Source organism: Abramis brama (assembly GCF_963993115.1).
Source record: "Abramis brama genome assembly, chromosome: 21".
Taxonomy (NCBI): domain Eukaryota; kingdom Metazoa; phylum Chordata; class Actinopteri; order Cypriniformes; family Leuciscidae; genus Abramis; species Abramis brama.
In genome coordinates, this window is record NC_139983.1 from 16,844,172 (window position 1) to 16,865,679 (window position 21,508).

At 37.1% G+C, this 21,508-nt stretch overlaps 1 protein-coding gene across 1 annotated transcript in view; it reads right to left on the reverse strand.

Moving 5' to 3' along the window:
* Positions 1–21,508, reverse strand: part of ryr2b (ryanodine receptor 2b (cardiac)) — a 74,111-nt gene that overhangs the window by 12,539 nt on the left and 40,064 nt on the right. Inside the window, exons 59-88 of the mRNA XM_084096300.1 lie at positions 20,550–20,626; positions 17,478–17,599; positions 16,600–16,649; positions 16,224–16,284; positions 14,257–14,495; positions 13,412–13,493; positions 11,941–12,059; positions 11,550–11,846; positions 11,118–11,358; positions 10,940–11,027; positions 10,293–10,385; positions 9,887–10,057; positions 9,763–9,813; positions 9,579–9,659; positions 9,196–9,308; positions 8,889–8,985; positions 7,419–7,528; positions 6,883–6,934; positions 6,742–6,792; positions 6,419–6,518; positions 5,350–5,429; positions 5,138–5,214; positions 4,802–4,875; positions 4,589–4,669; positions 3,464–3,552; positions 3,078–3,206; positions 2,708–2,812; positions 2,519–2,600; positions 1,099–1,628; positions 306–1,007 (exon numbers count right to left, since the gene is read on the reverse strand). Of these exons, the coding sequence (XP_083952426.1) occupies positions 306–1,007; positions 1,099–1,628; positions 2,519–2,600; positions 2,708–2,812; positions 3,078–3,206; positions 3,464–3,552; positions 4,589–4,669; positions 4,802–4,875; positions 5,138–5,214; positions 5,350–5,429; positions 6,419–6,518; positions 6,742–6,792; positions 6,883–6,934; positions 7,419–7,528; positions 8,889–8,985; positions 9,196–9,308; positions 9,579–9,659; positions 9,763–9,813; positions 9,887–10,057; positions 10,293–10,385; positions 10,940–11,027; positions 11,118–11,358; positions 11,550–11,846; positions 11,941–12,059; positions 13,412–13,493; positions 14,257–14,495; positions 16,224–16,284; positions 16,600–16,649; positions 17,478–17,599; positions 20,550–20,626 (4,244 nt within the window). The remainder of the gene's footprint in view (positions 1–305; positions 1,008–1,098; positions 1,629–2,518; positions 2,601–2,707; positions 2,813–3,077; positions 3,207–3,463; positions 3,553–4,588; positions 4,670–4,801; positions 4,876–5,137; positions 5,215–5,349; positions 5,430–6,418; positions 6,519–6,741; positions 6,793–6,882; positions 6,935–7,418; positions 7,529–8,888; positions 8,986–9,195; positions 9,309–9,578; positions 9,660–9,762; positions 9,814–9,886; positions 10,058–10,292; positions 10,386–10,939; positions 11,028–11,117; positions 11,359–11,549; positions 11,847–11,940; positions 12,060–13,411; positions 13,494–14,256; positions 14,496–16,223; positions 16,285–16,599; positions 16,650–17,477; positions 17,600–20,549; positions 20,627–21,508) is intronic.

Below are 21,508 nucleotides of genomic sequence, written 5' to 3' on the forward strand. Positions count from 1 at the left end.
ACTGTTTGGACATAAATGCTCAAAGTGGAGACAACATTTGCATACTGAAAACACATATCCACACAAATGTCAAAATATTTGTACAAAAATGTTTAAAGTGGACACAAATGTCAATTTAGTGAACACCATAGTCCATTTAGTGGACACAAAACTTAAAAAAAAAGCAAAAAACGTCCACTTTAGTGGCAAACGTTTTTTTCAAAATTAACTAAATGTATAGTAACTAGTACCATGAGTAGAAGAACTAAAATCAAATTCAACATGTTTGACAGTAAGTTGACACTGGTATACTCTAGACTATTGACCTGACATTTGGAGGTGTTTAGAAATTCATCCAGACTGGAATGTTGGTCTCCACTCGACAATGTGTACTTTCCTCCCTCCTTCTTCAGACACAAGCCAAAAATATCTGTGAGGAGCTGGGGGTCCCTGGACACTGCAGACAGATCTAGACTCATGCCTCTAAGATTACCGCGAGACGAAAACGCACGTGTATGGCACGCGTTATTCTCTCTGACCGCTCCTTCTCTGACCCCTATGGCGTCAACCATGGTAGGATCCCGAAGGTCACCTAAAAGGTCGGCCAGGTTCATCTCTTTAGCCACATCAATAATCCATCCGCTCAAGAAGATGTGGTAAAGCAGATAAAGGCAGAACCAAACCAGACCTAAAAAGGCATGAGTGATAAACAGCAGAATGTTTTGAAAGAAAGAGAAGATCGCTGAGATAATATTCCTAATGGTTATCCTCTTTATGTGTTTTCTGATGTTCCTTATGGAGAAACATCTTGAGTCTTCTACAAGGTTTTCATTCGTCTCTACCTTGTCTTTCTCCTCATTGTCATCCTTTGCTTTCAGTTCCTCTCCACTCTCTGAACCAGATATTTGTGCAGCAAGCTGCATTTCAAAGATTGTGTCTTCACAAAAGTTGACAAACAGCTCCATCTTTTCCTTTTCTCCGCCCTTATTCACAACATCGAAGATGAACTGCCGTTTGCTCTCCTTAACCTGAATCATTGAGAACATGCAATTACAAAGATTTGTATAAGAAACACATAAGTAGACTACAAAAGCACATTAGCAAATTAATGTTTAATACCTGTGGTTTCTCCCACTGAGTGCGGCTGGACTCACTAATCTCAAAGTAGACTCTTTCGATCCGCTTCCCACTGCCCAGGATTTCGATCCTTCCCAGGTGAGGATGGAAATACTTAAGAACGCTGTCCGCCAACTCCAGAAAATTCTGCAAGCGGGCATCATTGGGCATGTGCTCGGACAGATTGGTCAGAAGAACCGCCATGTTGAAGCCGATCTCTTTGGCTGGTTCGTGAAAACGTGTCACAAAGTGCGGGTAATCCAGCAAATCGCTTTTCGCCGTTTCTGCGCAGGATAACAGAAATTCGGTCTCTGATTTAGAGTAGCGCTTGAACCCTTCCATGGCTCTGTGGAAGTCCTTCTTGGAAATGAGTCCTCTGCCATCTGGGTCGTATTCGCGAAAGGCTTCAGATGATGTAAGGTCTTTGAGCTTGAGGAACATATCAAAGAATTTGAGGATCATCTCCACATTGCTGGACGATTCTACCAACATGTCTACCATCTGTTTGCCAATGGTCCCATTCACCACGTTTCCTATAAACACAAAGGAGCATTAATGTGCCTAAAATGTCAGTAGGACACTTAGGGCTCTTTCAAACTACAGGTTCATTTGGTTGGGGTCAAATTTGGTCAAAGTCATGTGGTTCATATGGACGGTGATAAGGTTTCACAGTTGGTATAAACAAGCGCAAGTGCTGCTCTGTAAAGATTTCAACCCAGACTCATTGGAAAATTGTGGCAGACTCAACTGCAAAATTATATCATGTTGCTTTTTGCAGGTTTTGCAACACTTGTGATTACTCAAAGTGAAAGCAAATAAAATGTCCTGTGAGTGGTGGTAAAAATGCATTTTGTTTTATCCGAAACACATGAACATGAATATGTTTTATGTTGTTTTTTTGTTCATATTACAAATGTAAATCAAAGACACTGCATAGTCCTCACATTAATTAAATATACATTGATTCATAATAAAGCTGCAAAAGTTTTTCAGTCAAGAGAAGTGAGAGATTTTCTCTTTATCTTTTGTTGTTTGACAGACAGTAGCAGGTATACTGTATAAGGCTGATGTCACTTTAAAAGACCTAATGCATGTATCCTATTTCTCCGAATCCGATTTCTTTCCCAACTGTTTATGTTCACTTAAGACATAACCGACTGTGTTTACATGAATACTCACCAAGAAGGTTTTACAAAAATGTAGGTAGAGGCACGATTTTTATATGAGCCAATGTTTAAATATTTGATGGCAAATCCAACATAACAAAAAAGGGCCAAACAATCCAACCAAATGTGAAAGCAAGCTTAGTACATTAATATTATTATACTAAAATTTATTGGATAATCAACAATGTCAAACTTATGACAAGCAGAAGAGGAAGTGCATGGAAAAGCATTGAGAAGACCTTCAACATTTCTCCTACCTTCAAGCATGGAAAGCAGCATTACCACCATGTCTTTTTGTAAGTCCATCAAAGCCTTCAGCAGCTCTATTTGGCTGGAATCCTGCAGACATAAAACAATATATTTTTTATCTTTAGTTTTGTAAATTTGTACTTTGCAATAAAAAATGTTCACATTTAAAGTAATTTGTCTATGGTCTAGACTCTAACCTGAGAAAGCTTCATCTGCATATGGGCGAACACATGGAGGAAGCCAACAACAGCATCCCACAGACGACTGTGGGCCAAACTCTGCTGATTACCTGTACACGGACCCTAAAATAGTTAATTAAAAGATTAATTAAATGAGTTGCTTCACAATATTGAAACATCTGAGGGTGGTTGGGTGAACGAAGGAAGACACGGGCATAGTGTGAGGCATTTATTTGAAATGGAATATTAAAAAGGAAGGAATAATGTAAAATCTTATAACACACAGTTATCAAAAGATCTCTCAGTATCTCTGCATTTTGACCAAGCAGATTTACAGTTTTTCATACAAGCCCCATATCTTCTGAACCATATGTTTGTGTGCATTTACCTGAATGTATTCAGTGAGCGTGTTGAACACCTGCTTGGCCACGCTGATGGCTTTGGAGAAGTTGTGCTGACCACGCTCATCAATCACATCCTTCCCTGAATAATACCAGTAGAAATCGCTGATGGACTCCTGCAGATAGGAGGCCATCAATCATTCTCAGTATCAGACAAATGAAATGGAGGTGGCCTGTCAGCGGCAAATGGTTTATGGAAACATTATTTGGCTACAAGCTCTGTCTCACTGTTTTGGGCCCTTCTTTATTCCGTGCTGAAACAGCAGCAGCAAACAAGCATTTTTCAGTCTTTCTTCATGTATATTACAGACAGGTGAAATGAAAAATGTAAGAAACTTGTGTTTGGGGTTGAGTCCATGACTCAGGAGCTTGCCTGGACCCTAAGCAGATAATCCACAGTGAAGATGATGATGTTGACCGTTGTGTTGTTTCCAGTTTGAGTCCTCAGGTAATTCTGGAAATCTGTAGGGGAAATTTCAGTCAGATACCTCTAGTAAAAACAGAACAGAACATTCCTGCTGTATAAGATTAATATGTGCAAATTCAAATTGTCAGTTGATTTTATTACATTAGATTAGTACATTAATCAGAATGAATAATCTCATGCTTTATGTGTATTTAACACCATCAATTTCATATTCAGAATGTGCAGATTGTTTTTCCTTTCATAATGTTGTGGATTCAGCTCCTTTTTGATGAATAACAAAACAACAAGAATTAGCTCATTGCTAGCATGATTTTTTCTTGCTAGCATGAATTAGCATGTTCCTAGCATGTCCTAAGATAGTTGCTAGGCTTTGCTAGTGATAGACACTTGGTGGATGAAGCTTAAATACTCTATTATAGTTATTGTATAAAAGTTTTGACATCCTCAATTAAAGTCTATGGGATTTTTCAGTTTTGATCGTTTGTTTAACGAAGTCTGATCAGTTCAATCCCGAGTCAGAACAGTCTGAAGGTCTGTCCCGAGTTTGATGGTAGTGGATTTAAAGCTCTAGGAGGAGATACTGTTTAAATTTAGTCTCAGATACACATCAGATACACTCAGATACACATCGTAATAGGGAAAAAAAAGACCATAGCAACTTCTGTTTCATTCCGATTTTAAAATCCATATGATTTAAAAGCTCTTACATGTTTGAAATTAGTTTTTAAAGACTAATTTGAATTTGAATTTAAAAAAATGTATGTATGGTATTTACCTGTGATGGCAAAGCTGCATTATCCTTTAGAAATTATTCTAATAGGCCGATTTGTTCAAGAAACATTAGCTGAATAAAATTATTTCCTTTCAAAAGAAATTGAACACAACTTTTCAGCAGTAATGTAATTCTTATACTGCCATTGCTCAAGGCAAATTGTGATATGCTGGACCATTGTTTACACTCTTCAGGGAAATTAATCTGCAAAATGGCTTATTCACTTTCTGACTTTGGCAACCAAAGGTACAAAAGTACCTTGCACTATAAAAAAAAAAAAGAAAGAAGTTTGTTCTAACCAGTATTATGGCCTTCACAAAGAAGCTGCAGGAATCTGAAAAGATCACAAGTCAGCTGTTCATCTGCCATTACTCTGTCGCCTGAGAAAGAGAGAGGGGAGGTGAAAGCAAAATGCAATACAGGCAAATCAATGTCAATAAAAACTAAATTCTGCCTTTTCTGACAGATGCATTCCTAAAAGAAGCACTTTGTTGTGGATGTCAGTGATGTACCTGAATTGTCCTCAGCACCCACTCCTAAACCCTCTGCTTTGATCTGCCTTTCAAATGCGTTCAAATCCAGCACGCTGTGACACGCGGAGTCATAACACCAACATCAAACACACAATGCTCTTATTTTATTTATAATACAAACTAACAAAAAGACTCAACAGACACTTCCAATTACAGCAACTGAACAGATTGTAAGGAATAAAAGTTACGTAAAAGGATGTTCCTCTCTCTTGAGAGGAATGAGTGAACAAAGCACTTCTCCACTTTTAGGTGGTTTGAGCAACTGCTTTCTGTCAGGGAAATGTCTCACAATGCATTAGCAAAAAGCAGCCGAACCTGCAAGACTGCATTAGGCCGGCCAGACTGTGAAAGAAGCCAACATCTCTCTTCTGTCGCAGGTAATCCAGCATTTTCTAGAAAGAATTTAACAATAGAGAGAATGAAGAATTTGTTTTATAAAAGTTGGTTTTGGTGTTAAATGTCAAAACTTTGAGGTTTTAGGTTATCGTCCAATCATCTGTAATCCAGCCTGACCTTTTCAAACCTACCTGCTGGACAGACGTGTTTCCTCCATTCAGGATTGCAATGCCCAGCTTTAATGTGGCTGCTACCATAGGCCCCATATCACCTGGTTCAAATATCACATCCAACTTAACAGTGCTGACAATAATAAAAGTCACAGCCAGCTGGCTTTAAGATATGAATGGTGACCTGTATCTTAGACCAGGGGTTTTCAATCTTTTTGATGCCAAGGAACCCATAAATATGATGCAAGGAACCCTTTTTCTAACATTTCATGGAAGTGAGGGCAAATACATTTATATTGTCATAAAAGATTTCTATTTCAAATAAATGCTCTTTTTAACATCAAACAATCCTGAGAAAACTGTTTTCAAATTGATAAGCAATGTTTCCAGATCAGTACCAAATCAGATCAGTACCAAATCAACACAGAATGATTAGAATGATTTCTGAAGGATCATGTAACTTTACAGTTTAAAATTGTTTTCTATTATATTTTATTCCTGAGATGGTAATGATATTTACCATCTGCATTTACCAAATATTACTGTTCTTAATGCATTTTCTACAAAAAAAAAAAAAAAAATCCAGCCTTAGTGAGCATAAGATACTTCTTTCATAAACATCTCACTGACCCTAACCGTTTGAACGGTGGTTAGTTATAGAGTATATTTTCATGTATATAAGAACCATTTATATGGTGATGATTCAAAAACAATTCACTTTATTTTTGTCATTATAATAGACTTTTAATATTTAAAATATTACATTGAAAAATACATTATTACAATAATATTTTATTTGCTTGCTAACAAACAGATTTGAAATATTACTGTAAAAATAGGGTTATTAACAGAATAAAATATCTCATGGCCAGTTTTAGGAAGCAGAATAAAAATGCAATAGATGTAAGAATTACCGTACTGTTTTGAAAAAATTATAATATCCAAACATGTTGACTTTGACAACTTTTTATTTTCTCTTTTTTTCTATGGACCCGCTTGTGGCCCTCTGGGGATCCCCAGACCACAGTTTGAAAACCCCTGCCTTATACAGGAAGATGATGAAGGAACAGGCTGGCATTTTGACTGATACCTCTGCTGGCGCTGAGGTTCTGTAAGACCATCTCAGCAGCTCCGCGTTCATGAAGTCGGGCCTGCTGATACAGCAGCCTCTGCTTTTCCATCTCTTTTTCCTAAGACAAATAATTAGTTACTCAATCAATTCACTAAGAAATAAAACATACCAATTGTTTCTCAGTCTATTATTTCTGAAGTCAATCATTGACAGCATAATTAATGAACCCGAGTACTGTACAGTACATAACTATGTCAGCATCCTCTGCTTTTCCAATTTCAGCTCTTTCTTCTAAAATTAAATCGATACCAACTCAGACCCTATTTATTTCCATTGCTCACCTCAAATGATTTCAGGCCATCTTCATCCTGGTCTTCCTCAATTTGGCAACTCTGGAAAGAGTTACAGTTCAACTTGAATGCATCATGTTTTGTGGCAAAAATGAAAAACTTTACTCAGAAAGTCCTAGCAGTGCTTCTTACCTTGGACATGATGTCAGCATAGCACATGTACAGGTCATCCTCCTCAAGTTTACTGTACATACACACAACAAGAGTGAACCAGATGAGTTAAGATTTGTTCCCTTTATTATTTTCAGGTATGAGCCAATGCAAAGACCAAAATCATCATTAGATGTGTCTTTCACATACAGTATCAAGCAATCTCAGAACGCAATGAGAAATAACAGAATTGGGTATAAATGTATACTTTTTAGTACAAAGCAAAATATATTGATAGAAAACAGTTCTAATTAAAAATGCACCATTTCAACCAATATTTGTGTGTTCTGCATAACATTTGTCCTGATTTGTAAACTTGTCAACTGTGAGTGTTAGCCGGATATCTGTGTGCCTTTTATAAAACAAGTTGGTCAGGTTGCTTTTTAATGTAGAACATCTTCCAGAGTTTTCGAACAGAGGTGAAATACTTGCTAAAGTTATGTCTAAAATGGTTTTGGTTAGCCTTGATACATGCTAAAACTATCACACATATACAACATACACAAACGCATACAAACCTCCTCTCTGTCAAGGCACTTTGACTGAAGAGATTGATAAGCTGATGGAGTGGATCAATGATGTTTCTCTGCTCTGCTCCCTCCTTTAGGATCTCTACATAAGCTGCTTTCTGCTGGGTATAAAAAGCTCAGGGTAATATATATCTGTATATAGTCTGTCATCACACAGTTCGAAGGAACTGGAAAAGGATATTATGATTGAAAAGATCAAGGGTACAAGGTGCAGAGGAAGACGGCCATTGAGATGGATCAATATAATCACAACGATGACAGGATGACTGTAGGATCACATCGGACTAGCACCAAGACTCGAACTCGAATACGAGTTGATGGGACATACAGTGCATCCGGAAAGTATTCACAGCGCTTCACTTTTTCCACATTTTGTTATGTTACAGCCTTAATTGAAAATGCAACTTTTAATGACTTCTGCAGTCTCAAAATTATTCAACCCCCTGAATAGAATCCCTCACAACAGCACAAATCTGCAAAACAGGTGTTGTCTCAAGCACACCTGAATATGTCCCATCAACTCAGATTCGAATCTTGGTGATATATATATATATATATATATATATATATATATATATATATATATATATATATGAATATAATTAATATAAGATAATGTAAATGTAACATAATGTGATTTATATTAAAAAGAACATAAAAAGAAATGGACACAAATATGTAGAAGAATTACATTAATATTACGATAATAATACAGAATTATGATAATAATACATGATATTAAGATGCTAATCCCCACTCCTACCTCTAAACCTACCATAACCATTTCTTAAAAAAGATATGTATAGTCAAATTACAATATTAGTAGACTGTCTGCTTAATATCTGCTAACACTATTGTCATGCTCCCCCAACAGACATTCTACTGACTATAAGTAACTTTGCAAGTACATCTAAATTAAACCTGAATCTTAACACCTAACTCTGCCCTAACAGTCTACTAACAGTCTACTAATACTCTGCTGAGAGTTAGCTGACATTTAGTTGCAAAGTTACTTATAGTTAGTAGAATGTCTAAAGTGGACCATCCAAATAAAGTATAACCAAAATATTTTGTAAAATTACAAATGTATTTACTGCTTCAAAACTCTGTTTTTATTGTATGTGTTTTTTAAGTTGCTATATAAGGATTAAAACATTGTCAGATTCAATGAGCTCATAAACTCACATCGTGGTAGTTTCAATGTGTTAGCAACATGTTTTTAAAGCACACAATCTCGTTTTAAGTGTGCCAACGTCTAATTTATGTTGCAATACAACATGTGAAAGTCTCTATAAGTAATATTAATTGTACTCATAAATTGAAAACTGCAATTCTAAAAACCCATTACAAAATTCCCAAGGTAACCTGTGGTGAATTAGCCTTCTGGATTGGCAAACACATGAACATCATGACTCAACATCTCAACTGGGAAACACAGCCAATCAGAAACACACTCACAGCCAAATCCTCAATTAGTCTGTCCTCAGGTGAATCATGTTCTGCCTTCAGCCAAACTCTCTCATAACCCTGAAGGAAAAGGTTCACTGCTCTGTGCCTGCAGAAAGAGACAAATCTCACGTTAAAAGCAAGTCATTCATATTGTTTTCAGCCCATTGAAACAAAAGGAAAATGACAAAATGTCCTCTTTATCTAGGTTAGTTCAATAACATAGTATTTCTGCAGTTTTTCAGCTTTTATTACTTGGGTAATTCATAATGCAATATAAAGAGTAAATGGATTTGTCGTAACTCTCTTTGCAGCATACCTCGGGAGATTGTATAAAGGAACCATTCTCAAACAAGCAACTACAGCCCGTTTCCTCTGCTTAGATAACATCTTATGCCACACTGCCCTCTTCTTCTTCTGAGGGCGCTCCACCTTACAGAAAACACAACTTTATGTAAATCAATGACTAGAACAGAACCACACAATTAGACACACAAAAGAATTAGTCAAAGTTCTCCACTGAACTTCACTGTTTCAAGTTTGAATGTATTTGTGGCACAACCTTAAAATAATAATTCACCCAAAAATTACATTTGATAGTCCACAGCAATTCTGATATGGTGACACACAACATGCTGGCTTTGCCATTGTGCCGTCAATCATCATTCACAATCAATTGCAGCTATTTATTCCCAGTCTAACCTGATCCAGGTGGAAAAGAACACAAGCGATGCTTAAGATCCTCTCAACACTGAGGGGATCCACTAAGTTTTCACACAGATCCTGGCAAAAAAAGAAAAATTAAACCAAGTGAGGTGAGGAGACTTAAATTATAATTTCGTCACAGGATGTTATCAGCACTTTCACAGGTTGCCTGCTGGTTCACCTGTTGCAGGTTGCTTCGAATGAATGCCCGGACCTCATCCTCTGTGTCCCTCTAGAAACAGACGAATGCTTCAGATGTCAAGAAAAAAAACACTGTCATTATTGATCAGTATGAATAGGCGTACCTGAGAGAAACGGCTTTTGGCATGGGTGACTAGGTCCTGAACACCATGGCAACATCCATTCAAGGCAACCGAGAGGAGTTTTTTTGGGGCGGCCACAATGAGAGAGGTGTGTGTGGAGTAATGATCACCCTTCCTCTTCACCTTTCTCCTCTCCTGGTTGCACACCCCTCCCTAATGGACAATCATTCAATTTAGATTCATTCAATTATTGAACAGCATATTTGGGTTGAATAATGACTTGGATGTTTATTAAAGTCCCTGTTGGGCCTCTAGATTAACAGAGGCAAAGATAAATTTCTTTTCAAAGAATTGAGTAAGAAATGAGGACAAATAAATGAGTTAAATGAAGGGAAAAACTGCATCTGTTCACAACAAATGATCCAGTATTAGTGAAATGAAAAGAGACCTTATCCATCCTGCTTTTGCTGCTGTTCACCAGGAATGTCATATTGTTGATTTCATTTTGAACAACAAAATTCTGTTCTTCCCATTTGAAATTCTATAGGGGAAAAGGGGTTTGAAAACAAAGAACAAAGAATGTAATAAATGTATGAAAGGTACAAAAGTGTCAACAAATTAATTTTAAAACTATATTAATTTTATATTGTAAATTTTTACAGACTGATGATATTAAGGGGACATATCTTTCTTTTTATATTCAATTTCATTTGAATTTAGTGTTCAAATAGGCATCGTTGACATGTAAATGTGAATGACCATGTTTTATGCGATGGCCGTCTTCTGATGGCAGATTTCAGAACAGGACATTTTTAGGGAGCCTTTCAAGTAAAGGGAGTGAATTAATAAAACATGGCCACAAATGAATAAATCATGGGAACAAATTCTTAATTCGTGGCCACCATGATATCCAATTTTTCTTTTGCATGTCATGCCACGGCAATGTGCACTTTAGCCTCAAAAGATGTTCATTTTTTCAGGACAACTGAACCTAAACTCTTTTGCTTATATACTGTAAAATAAAACTTGTTTCATGATATGACCCCTTTAAGAGGAAAATATTAAATATCATAAACATGGCTGAGAGCTGCTTACATGAGATTTAGACCAAAAAATGAAGACTTCAGCTACGAGGGAGAAAAGCTTCTCAGCATCTGCGTCCGCCTCTCTAAGCCAACTCATTCTGATGAATACCAAACATTAAGCAGATTAACCAATAACCAAGAGTGATTTTCAATAATTGATAAAAATTGCACATTACACTCTTTCTCACCTGTGAAGGTCTACAAATGGAATGAGTAAAGGGTAAAAAGCATAGATATCTTGGACCAACACGGTAAACCTTTCCTGGATGTCTAACTCCTGTTCAGAGACATCGCCACGCCCCTCTGTCTTCAAATGCTCCTCCTCCAGCAGCACAGACTCCGCCCTCTTCCTTAACTTGTCCATCAGAGGCAGAAAGTGGCTCTTCAAGAGGTGTGGTTCTGCCTTGCTGATGATAGGCTGGCCAAACACTAGAAGAAATGCTCTGTTATTGAATTTGACGTTTATATTTTACTTGTGTGAACTTTCCAATGTAATTTGGACTTGGTCTCAAAGTTTAGATGACTTGCACTGCAGTTTTTGTTTCTTCTAAAATAATGTCACATTAAAATCTCAGATGATCATAATCTAGTAATTCACTTCTCTAGCGATACCAGCTCACCTGCGAGGCGTTTCATCCAAGCACTGTCTGCGGTCCCCAGGTGGGCGTGGATGATGGAGAGGATGTGACCCAGCAGGGCATTAGCATGCTGGGGAGTGACAGAGGAACAGTGGCCCTCCTGGGATGCCTGGTTACCAGCCTCCCCCCATCTAGACACATAGCTACACAGCAGAGGAAGCGTCACCTCCGTAACCCTTGTTAAAAGGGCACGGCGGGCAGCGGACCCTGTCCCTGCGAGCTCTTCGATCTCTGAGAAAGCCTCCTGCAAATTGGGGAGGAGCCTATAGGCTCTCTCAGCTAGAAAGACCACACCAACATCCATGAGGAAAAACTGAATGCGGCAGCATGAGCATGAGCACAATGTGTTCTATTGAACTTTTCTTGCCTTTACCTTCACTCTCTTCATTACTCATGGTGTCGGAGAGGGAATGAAGGTCACTCAGCTCCAAGAAACACACAGGAAAGGCTGCAGATAATGCAGCCAGACACTCCCCAAAGACTGACCTCTGCCTATCAAAACAAAGATAAAGGCTGATTGACAGATGAACCACAAACCTAGACATGAGCTAATAACTATGGAGCGCACAAGTTTCAAAAGGACAAACCGAACATTAATAAAGCATTCATAATATATAATCAGAATAAAATGATAAGAGCCAAAAACTCAAAGTAACACAATGTCCTAAAGAAAATACATTTGTTAAAGGGTTAGGACAACCAAAAATTAATTTTCTTCACTATTATGTCTGTCCAAACCAGTATACTGTTATTTTTTCCCTACACAACAGTTTTTAGTAGATTATTTACGCAGCTATTTTCCATACAGTTCATAGTGACCATGTCTGAAATGCATTGAAAGGTAATTTGAAAGTTACAAGAATTTCAGTGCATAGCAACACTACCGTTCAAAAGCTTGCCATTGGTAGTTTTTTTTTTTTTTATTAAAATATTTATTCACCAATGACACATTCAATTGTGTCAAAAGTGACAGTAAAGACATTTACAATTTTTCAAAAGATTTATATTTCCAATACATGCTATTATTTTGAACTTTCTATTAAATCAAAATATTCCCAAAAAAAGTACCATGGTTTCCACAAAAATATTAAGCAGCACAACTGTTTTCAACACTGAAAATAATAAGAAATGTTACCTGACCATCAAATCAGCATATTAGAATGATTTCTGGAGGACCATGTGACAGTGAAAACTGGAGTAATGATGCCGAAAATTCAGCTTTGACATCACAGGAATACATTCAATTTTAAAATATATTAACAAAGAAAAGTTATTTTAAATTATAATCATATTTCAAAATATTACATTTTAGTTTTTATTGTATTTTTAATGAAATAATTTCAGGCTTGATAAGCATAAGAGACTTCTTTCAAAAACATTAAACCATCTCACAGACCCCAAACTTTAACTTTACTAAATTACTGTTCAAAAGTTTGAGGTCTGTAAGATGCTTTAATGTTTTTGAAAGAGGCTTATTAAGCCTGGAACTATTTAATTAAAAATACAATAAAAAGAGAAATATTGTGAAATATTATTACAATTTAAAATAACTGTTTTATATTTTAATATATTTTAAAATATAATTTATTCCTGTGATGGCAAAGCGGGATTTGAAGATAGAGGGGCTTTTCCTTGCCCAAAGCTATCATCCATTTTTGATGATTATTATTTATTTTATTTTTTTGGTGATCACACACACGAATAAAGACAAAAAAGATGCATTATCTTATACATTTCCTTTTGTGATCAAATGAGAAAATACAGCATATGGGTTTGGAATGAGAGAAATCAAATATTGACAGAATTTTCCATTTTGAGTGAAACAATACTTGATAGAGGGTTACCTCTCAATAAAAGTACAACTGCAGGTGCCAAGAATGTAGAGACTGCTGAGAATCCTGTAACAACAGGAGTGCACTTCCTCCACTGAAAGAAAAAAATAAATTCGAGATTTAAAAACAAATATTTTCTTCTAGTGTTTTATCCAAGCACTCCAAGTTCAATATATATATAAAAAGCCTGATAATCTATAATGCATCCTAACTGTATGTGTGCTTCATTGATAATTCTGAAATTCTTTCTAGTGAAATGGTAATCAGTTCATACAGAGCAGAAATGTAGAGTATGAATGATTCAACACATGATGCTGCTGTTCTGCTGTTTGTCTGCTGCTGCAGTCCCACAGTGCAGCGCAAACAGCGTTTTCTTTTGCCAGGACACTTGTGAAGAAAATTGTTTATAGAAGTAATATAAGATCATGTTCAAGAGGAAAATTCCCAGGTCACAGAGAAAGTGAAGGAATACCAAATGCTGTTGGACTTCTTGCGAAACAGTGAATGTTTTCACACAGCCAGTTCCTTTAGATCTTTATATGGTGGAAAATAGTACAAAACATTACTGAATGTACCCATAAGAGGGGTCAAACACGGGGCCAAATATATTACACTGCATCCTGTGCAGACAGGATGACAAGTGTCACTCTAATTGGCAAAACAGTGTTAAGTAGAAAAGGAAGTGATCTGCTCAACCCAAAACCTTTGTGAATATTTTTCCACTGCCTTTTCACAACCTCCATTTATTTTCCCTCCATCTGTTCATTCATCATAGCACACACTAATCTATTCATTATTCATCTAATTAGTCGCTGCTATTTCTTCCATCCATTCCGCCCTCTTCCCTTTTCTCTTACCGATCAGTCCCACTCCATGCTGCCTCTGGGAATCATGCTGGAATAGAGCGGTGAGCACCGGGATCAGGGCAGTGGTGGTGTACGTTATGACCTCACCGTCTCCCCTGCTCTGGCCTCGGTTCAGTCCATACTCATCCCAGGTCACAGTTTCCACTGTTAGCTCAAGATCTTCTGCCGCGGCTTCAAAGAACGACCACAACGACACCGTGACAGATTCACTAGTGGCTTTCATTACCGTCCTAGAGACAAACAATCATAGACAAATTAGAATGATCACTATGGTGATTGATTATTTTTTTAATAATTTTTATTATCATATACACTACTGAATGTTTTTGAAATAAAGTATCATATAAAGTCATATTAATATTGTGGAATATTATTACAATTTAAAATAACCATAACCATTTAATATAGTTATATAGTAATATAGTTATTCATGTGACGTAAAGACATATTCAATTATAAATATCTTTACTTTAGATCAATAATGTATAAAATATTCAAGCTAAATTGAATACTCCATTTTGAAGATGAAGCATTTCATTTCTGCAACAAAATATATATAAAAAACTTTGTTTTCAAACAGGTTTCGCTGAATATTCCCGCCAAACTAGTATTGGTCTGATCAAATTGTTAGCCTCATACAAACTTTCGCTATTAGTTGAGGTCGAGGGCTGTGAGAGAGCGGCGTGAGGCCAGTGGCGTGATTGATAATGAGCGACACCTGCGCGACGCACCGGTCTCTCGTATCTCTCACGGAGGAGCGGAAGCATAAAAGGAGGAGCGACGACAGTGAAGATCGAGAGAGGCTAGGCCTGGACTATTTTATTTTGATGTTTTGTTTTATTATGTGTGGTGGCAGTCGACCATGAGAAGCTGCCGTCTTTACTTTTTTTTTTTTTTTTTTTTTTTTAAATTAAAAGTTGTTGAATGTTTGCCGATTCCCGCCTCCTCCTTTCCACAACAACTAACTGTGTTACATTATTATGATAATGTAACATAATAATGTAAAATCACTTGTATATCAGTACACCAAACACACAGTGGGCCCTATCTTGCACCCAGCGCAATTGACTTTGTACACCGACGCATGTATCATTCCTATTTTGCACCCGCGCACAGCGGACTTTTCCCTCCACAGAAGCACGTCGGTTAACTAAGAAATACACTTGCGCTCCTGGGGGCGGTTCAGCGCAAAGAGGAGGCGTGTTCCGGCGCAAACGTTCCCTCATGCTATTTTACATGTTTAGAAAACAATTCCGCCACTAACCGAAAAAAACTACTTTAAAGTCAGTGGGGCGTTGCGCATGTTATTCATATGCTATTTTAAGGGCGCATGCTTGGCCATAACCAATGTAGCGTGTGCACAACGCGCATACACTTTGATTCTCTCATCTACACAGAAGCAGCAGTTTTCATTTTTGCAAATCATACATTATTACGATCGATAGATAGATAGATAGATAGATAGATAGATAGATAGATAGATAGATAGATAGTTTATTATAAAAGCATACATCTAGCTTACGCATTTACCCAAATTATCATACGCCTGTTTAACCGAAGTTAATTTGGGTGTGTTTCTCCATCCCCAACGTCACTTCTCTGTGTTTTACGGCCCTGACGAGGACGTCGGTCTCCTCGGCTGTGAACCGCTGCCGGCGCGCCCCTGGCAAATCCACCGTTATAATAGGAATCCGCTTTAGAACAAGCGCGCCTGCTCTTAAAGGGAATGTGAGATGTCGCTCTGATTGGTTTATTTCACGTTACGCCCAAACCACACCTATGAATAATGAAGCTACTTCAGACCAACCCATTTTAGATTTGCGCCGGGCACAAGAGTCATTTATCCCGCCAGTATAATAGCAACAGCGCCCAAGACCCGCCCACAAAGTTACTTGCGTTTCGCGCTTGATACTTGCGTTTCAGATCGTTAAAATAGGGCCCAGTGTAACATTAACTACCTTCCATCCAGGGACTGTGCCAGGATTTGTAGGCAGCTCACCAAAGCAAGGGCATCATTTCCTAAGAGGAAACATGGCATTGAGCTTAATGCAATCTGGACAGTAAAAAGCACCAGCTCCTGATTTATGTTTTCCATGGAGGGTGGGTTAATAAAATTAATGAGGTATGTACTATAAGCATTTGCCTCAGCAATACAAGACGGGTGGGTGAACAATGGCAGTGGATAATGCTGAGAGTGCATGAGATGAATACAAACTGCTTCTAATTAAAAGTGTTTCCAGCTAAATATTCCAAAGTTGATTTTTATAAATAAAAAAATATATATAGAAAGAAGGGAGTATGAGAAAAAGACATTCGCACCACACAAACTCTTACCAAACAGAGAGATTCTGCGTCTGGCTAGAGCTCCGAGTTTACAGAATAAACTAGGAAATAACAGGAGAGAGGATAAGTGTAAGAGAAGGAATGAGGGAAATGAATTGGAAAAACAAGATAGATGGAACTGAAAATATATAATGGCAGAGAAGCAAAGGTGAACATGGAGACACAGACATGCAATCATCCATATGTGTGTATGCACACACATACACAGAAAATATAATAAAATAGAAGTCAATGGAAAATGTGTGTGTTATGTGTGTATGCACACACACACACATATTTTCCATTGACTTCTATTTTATTATATTTTCTGTCCCCTAGACAATTTAGCATTTTCAGATATTTCTTAAAGGTGCACTAAATAATATTTTGTGTATGTTTCGTTAGCCAATAAGACAGTCGCCTTGGACTTCTACTGACACCAAAAGTGTAGATGCAATATCATGCCAAAGCAAATTATTTAGTATTCAGTTACTGATGTCATTGTACATTAACATTTTATACTCAGTCACTCATGATTAATTTGTTCCATGAGCTAAAGTGTCAAAATAACGGGAGGTTACTAAGATAAACTGAGTAGTATTCATCTGATCATGTGATCTCAACATGGCCGCCCCCATGAGGGGACCCACTCCATGTAAAATAAAGCAGCTTTTATAAAGCTACTGATATGAGTATTCCTCTCATGTGAGTTTTAAACCTATTTTAAACAAAAGTCCTATTCATTTTTTTGGTTTAAAACATGACTGAATGTACCTTTAAGACATTATTTATTAAGTTTATTAATTTTACTCATGGAGACCGATGTAAGAAAAACCTGACCCACATAATCACATAAACATTTGTCAAGGCAGTCTATTGTCACAAATTACCTGGTGACCATCTCTTTTTCCTTAATTGTGGACTGGCAGCCATCTCTAAGGGAAGACATTGTAGTGGACAGGAAGTAGAGATAGTGATTTTTGAAATATTGATCTAACAGTGGCAATACAACCTGGGACAAAAAGAAAAAGAGGCATGAATATAGAATAAAACAAGAGTATGAAGAAATGTTCATTTTCAGATTTTTGTAGTTAGGTTTTGAAGTGAAGATTTTTAGTGCACATTAATGAGAATGATGGTTGTGGAGATCAGGGAACTGCTGAGCGCCATAATTGATCTTCATGTGGGAAAGGGTGCTCTAAGCGATGTCACGCATTTTTTAGGCTGAAACATTTTTTGTCACATACAGCAAACATCTCCTCACTATCCGCTAGCTGCCTGTCCCCTGAACACACTGTAAAAAAACGCGATCTCTGTAGAAAGCCCAGGCTCCACAAACGGCAACAAAAACAAACTGGGCCAACCTGGACCACGAAACATAACAAACAGTGTTCCAGCTAATAACCAACAAGAATGATTTGGGGGTGGGGGTGGGGGTTGGGGGTTAGTGCGCATGCACATGAAGGGGGTGTGGGGAGTGGAGGAAAGAGAAGCATGAAGAGGGAAGTTAGCTAGAGGAGAGATGTCCTAGACAACGACAATGACTAACGTTAGAATTATATTCTCTTGAATTTTGATATGGCCAACACACGACCAAAGAGACAACGTTCCGATGAACAAATAGCAAAGAAGAGGGAAAAGGAGAAGGAACGGGCAAAGTCCCGAATTTACATCGGAAAAGCCTTCGAAAGGTGGCGAGAACTCCGCCGGCAGAAGGGCTTCCAATCCGACATTCAGGTGGCTCTGTTTTTGCTGGACAGGTGGGTAAATCCAGTCTGGCATTCATGACTGTTTCAGGAAGCACGGAAGGGAGGGGGAGGGGACGGGATGAGGAGGAGGGAGGGTCGAGCTAGCCTCCGTTTTGTTTGACAATACTTCGAACATCAACAAGAAGTGACGTCACCCAACATCGCTTGGAGCACCTTTAACTTGCAGGCAGAGGTGGAAGTAACGAATTACAACTACTAACGTTACTGTAATTAAGTCGGGTACTTGTACTTTGAGTATATTTTTAAATCTGTAATTTTACTTGTACTCAAGTACATATTAAGCTAAGTAATCTACTTCGTTACTTGTAAAATCACATTTCGTTACTGAGTAGCCTACAATTTGAATTGATATTCAAATCTTAGACCGGCATTTCGGTAGCCAATAAAAATATTTGATCGTAAACGGACCAATAAAACCCCTGATATTTGGACTGAATTAAAGCCGCCGCAGTCGCAGCAGGTTTTGAAGAGCTGATCATAAGTGAAGGAGGCGAGGAGCTCAGAGTGATTAATGGCTGGCCTGAACATTTGGAGAAACAACAAACTACATAGTAGTATTGTCAAAATATCTATATTTTGATACAATACTTAAATATCTGTCAGTCAATACTCATTTTCTGCAGCATAGGCGTATAGGCCTATACACCGATACGATACCAGCTGCGCGTTCGCATTCTCTCATCTCAACGACAGCGAGTTTGACACACCCGCCTCCTCTCAGCGCGGGATTGCAGGTAGGCCTATTACGCATAATTTTATTAATACCTGCAAGTTTCTATGGCATTTTTTAATGGCAAATGTCACGAGTGCAATATTGTAACGCGAGGGCACATTCATGTAATCGCAGAAAACTGGACGCGAGCTCTCAAATATACGAATGAACTGGACTCGGATATTGAGTGTGCGCTCTCGGACTGTGTCATATCATGTGCAATCGCGAATCTCTCCAAGTGGTTCTCACTGCAGACTCAAATGACGTCCAGCTCCAATCTCTCCATGCTCTTGAATTAAACGCTGTCAAAAGTTATGAAAAATCTAGTCTTTTTTGCAAATTAAATTCAGTTTGAAATCAAGCTTCCTTGTGCTGTGTGTGAGCTATTGCAACAGTGAACGTTACCCTATTGTAAAGACAAATACACTGAGTGAGTAAATATTTAAGTTAGATTATTGTAATGGTTATTGATCAATGTTTAAATATGTAAACAAAAGCCTAAATTAAAATCTCACCATAAAGTGGACGTGTCTCAGAAGACTTGAATTAAACTTTTCCATTCAAATAGATTACTGTTACAATGAGTGTTGTGTTTTTCGATGCTTGAAAATAATGATTGCCTTGACAAAATGGATGGACAAAAATGTATATATTAAAATATTTAGTATGTGGTAGTTTTCCCGATGGTATTAAAAATTATAGGCTAGGCCTACTGAATACTGACATATTTCAAGGTGTCATATTGAAGTTAGAAATTCCAGTATCATTCATGACCACTAATGTCCTTCGACAATAAGGTAAAACGTGTTAAAAGTAGCTATTTTCTACATAAATCTATGATTTGGTTGAATATTTATTGGTAATACATTAACTATCGCCAGCTAAAAAGTAACTAGTAACTAGTACTCTGAGTAGTTTTTGAGAAGAGTAATTTGTACTTTTACTTAAGTACTTTTTTGACACCAGTACTTTTACTTGTAATTGAGTATTGTTTCAGCAATGTAACGGTACTTGTACTTGAGTACAAATTTTCAGTACTCTTTCCACCTCTGCTTGCAGGGTGCATATTGTCTCAGAACAGGGATGCATACTATCACACAAAGCAAAACATGACATCTAATCAATTCCGAGATCAGCAGTGACATGACCCACAGAGATGTCCATCTGGACAAACAACACAAAAGCCATAATTATCTGTAAATACACAAATCTACCATGACCACTACGGTTCAACTAAAAAAAACGAGTAAATGCTTTGAACAAGCTGAGACATTTGCTTCATTAACACTTAAGAAAAAATACAATACAAAGCCAATAAACAAAATAGGCATTTGCAGTGTCTTAAAGAATCCTAAAATCCATTTAATGCTTATTTGGTTGTTTAAATAAGTTTGACTTAGCTGCTATGCTGTGATGGATTCTCATGGATTTCAGTGTAAAGTTCTGTTCCAAATGTCTGAGCTGCATTAAAGATGACTGACCTTAATGAAGAAATTAATTTGTTGTTCATGAGGAACTCTCTCAGTCCTGTTAATCTGCCCTCGAGCTTGAGCAACCTCTGAAAAACACACAACACAAATTAAATGAGCAGATTTCAACGCAAGCTCTTCACAAGCTTTAGACCAGCCTCTGCAAATGAGCTCATATAGCTAAAATTAACTGAAATTCTGATCACTTTAAGGAACACTTGTTCCTTGTTTTATCCACTGAAAATTTCTATAGTAGCTCTCAAATCTAATTTGCAATAGTTATTTTAGTATTTTATATATTATAATAGCATTTATTTAGTCATTTTGTTATATGCTCTAGTCATTTTTATTCTATGCATTTCATTTTCAGTAATTTTAGTACTTCAACCTAATCTAAATTTTATTTTAGTTAGATGGCAAGGCAATATTATATATATTTTTTTATTAAATTGTTCATCATTGTTATAAATAACATTGTTATTTATATTTTATTTTATTTCAATTAACAAAAACTATTTTTAATAGTATTTAACAATAACACTGATTCTCACTTCTACATATTTTCCATAACATTTATATTTGAATATCAATGAAGGCTCTATGAATGCTAGTGAGATTTGAAAGCAGTTTTAAAGTAAATATTGGTCTGTCCCTCACATAAAGCTAAAATATTGCTTCAGGAGACTACCTTTATAGTGATTTTTTTTTTATCTTGACAGATTCTGTCCACATCCAATTTAAAATAAAAAAGAGCTGTGTGAAAACTGCTTTTGCATTTCACCAAAAAAAAAAAAAAGTGATATAGGTTTGGAAAGGCATGAGGATGATGACAGAATTTTCGGATTTAAGTAAAGTATCATTTTAACACCCCTTTCAGATCAGTGAGGCCTTGTAGTTAATGGGCGGTTATATAAAAAGACAGATGTGCAAATAAGTAATTGAAGAGAAGTGGAATGGAAGAACAAGGGAGG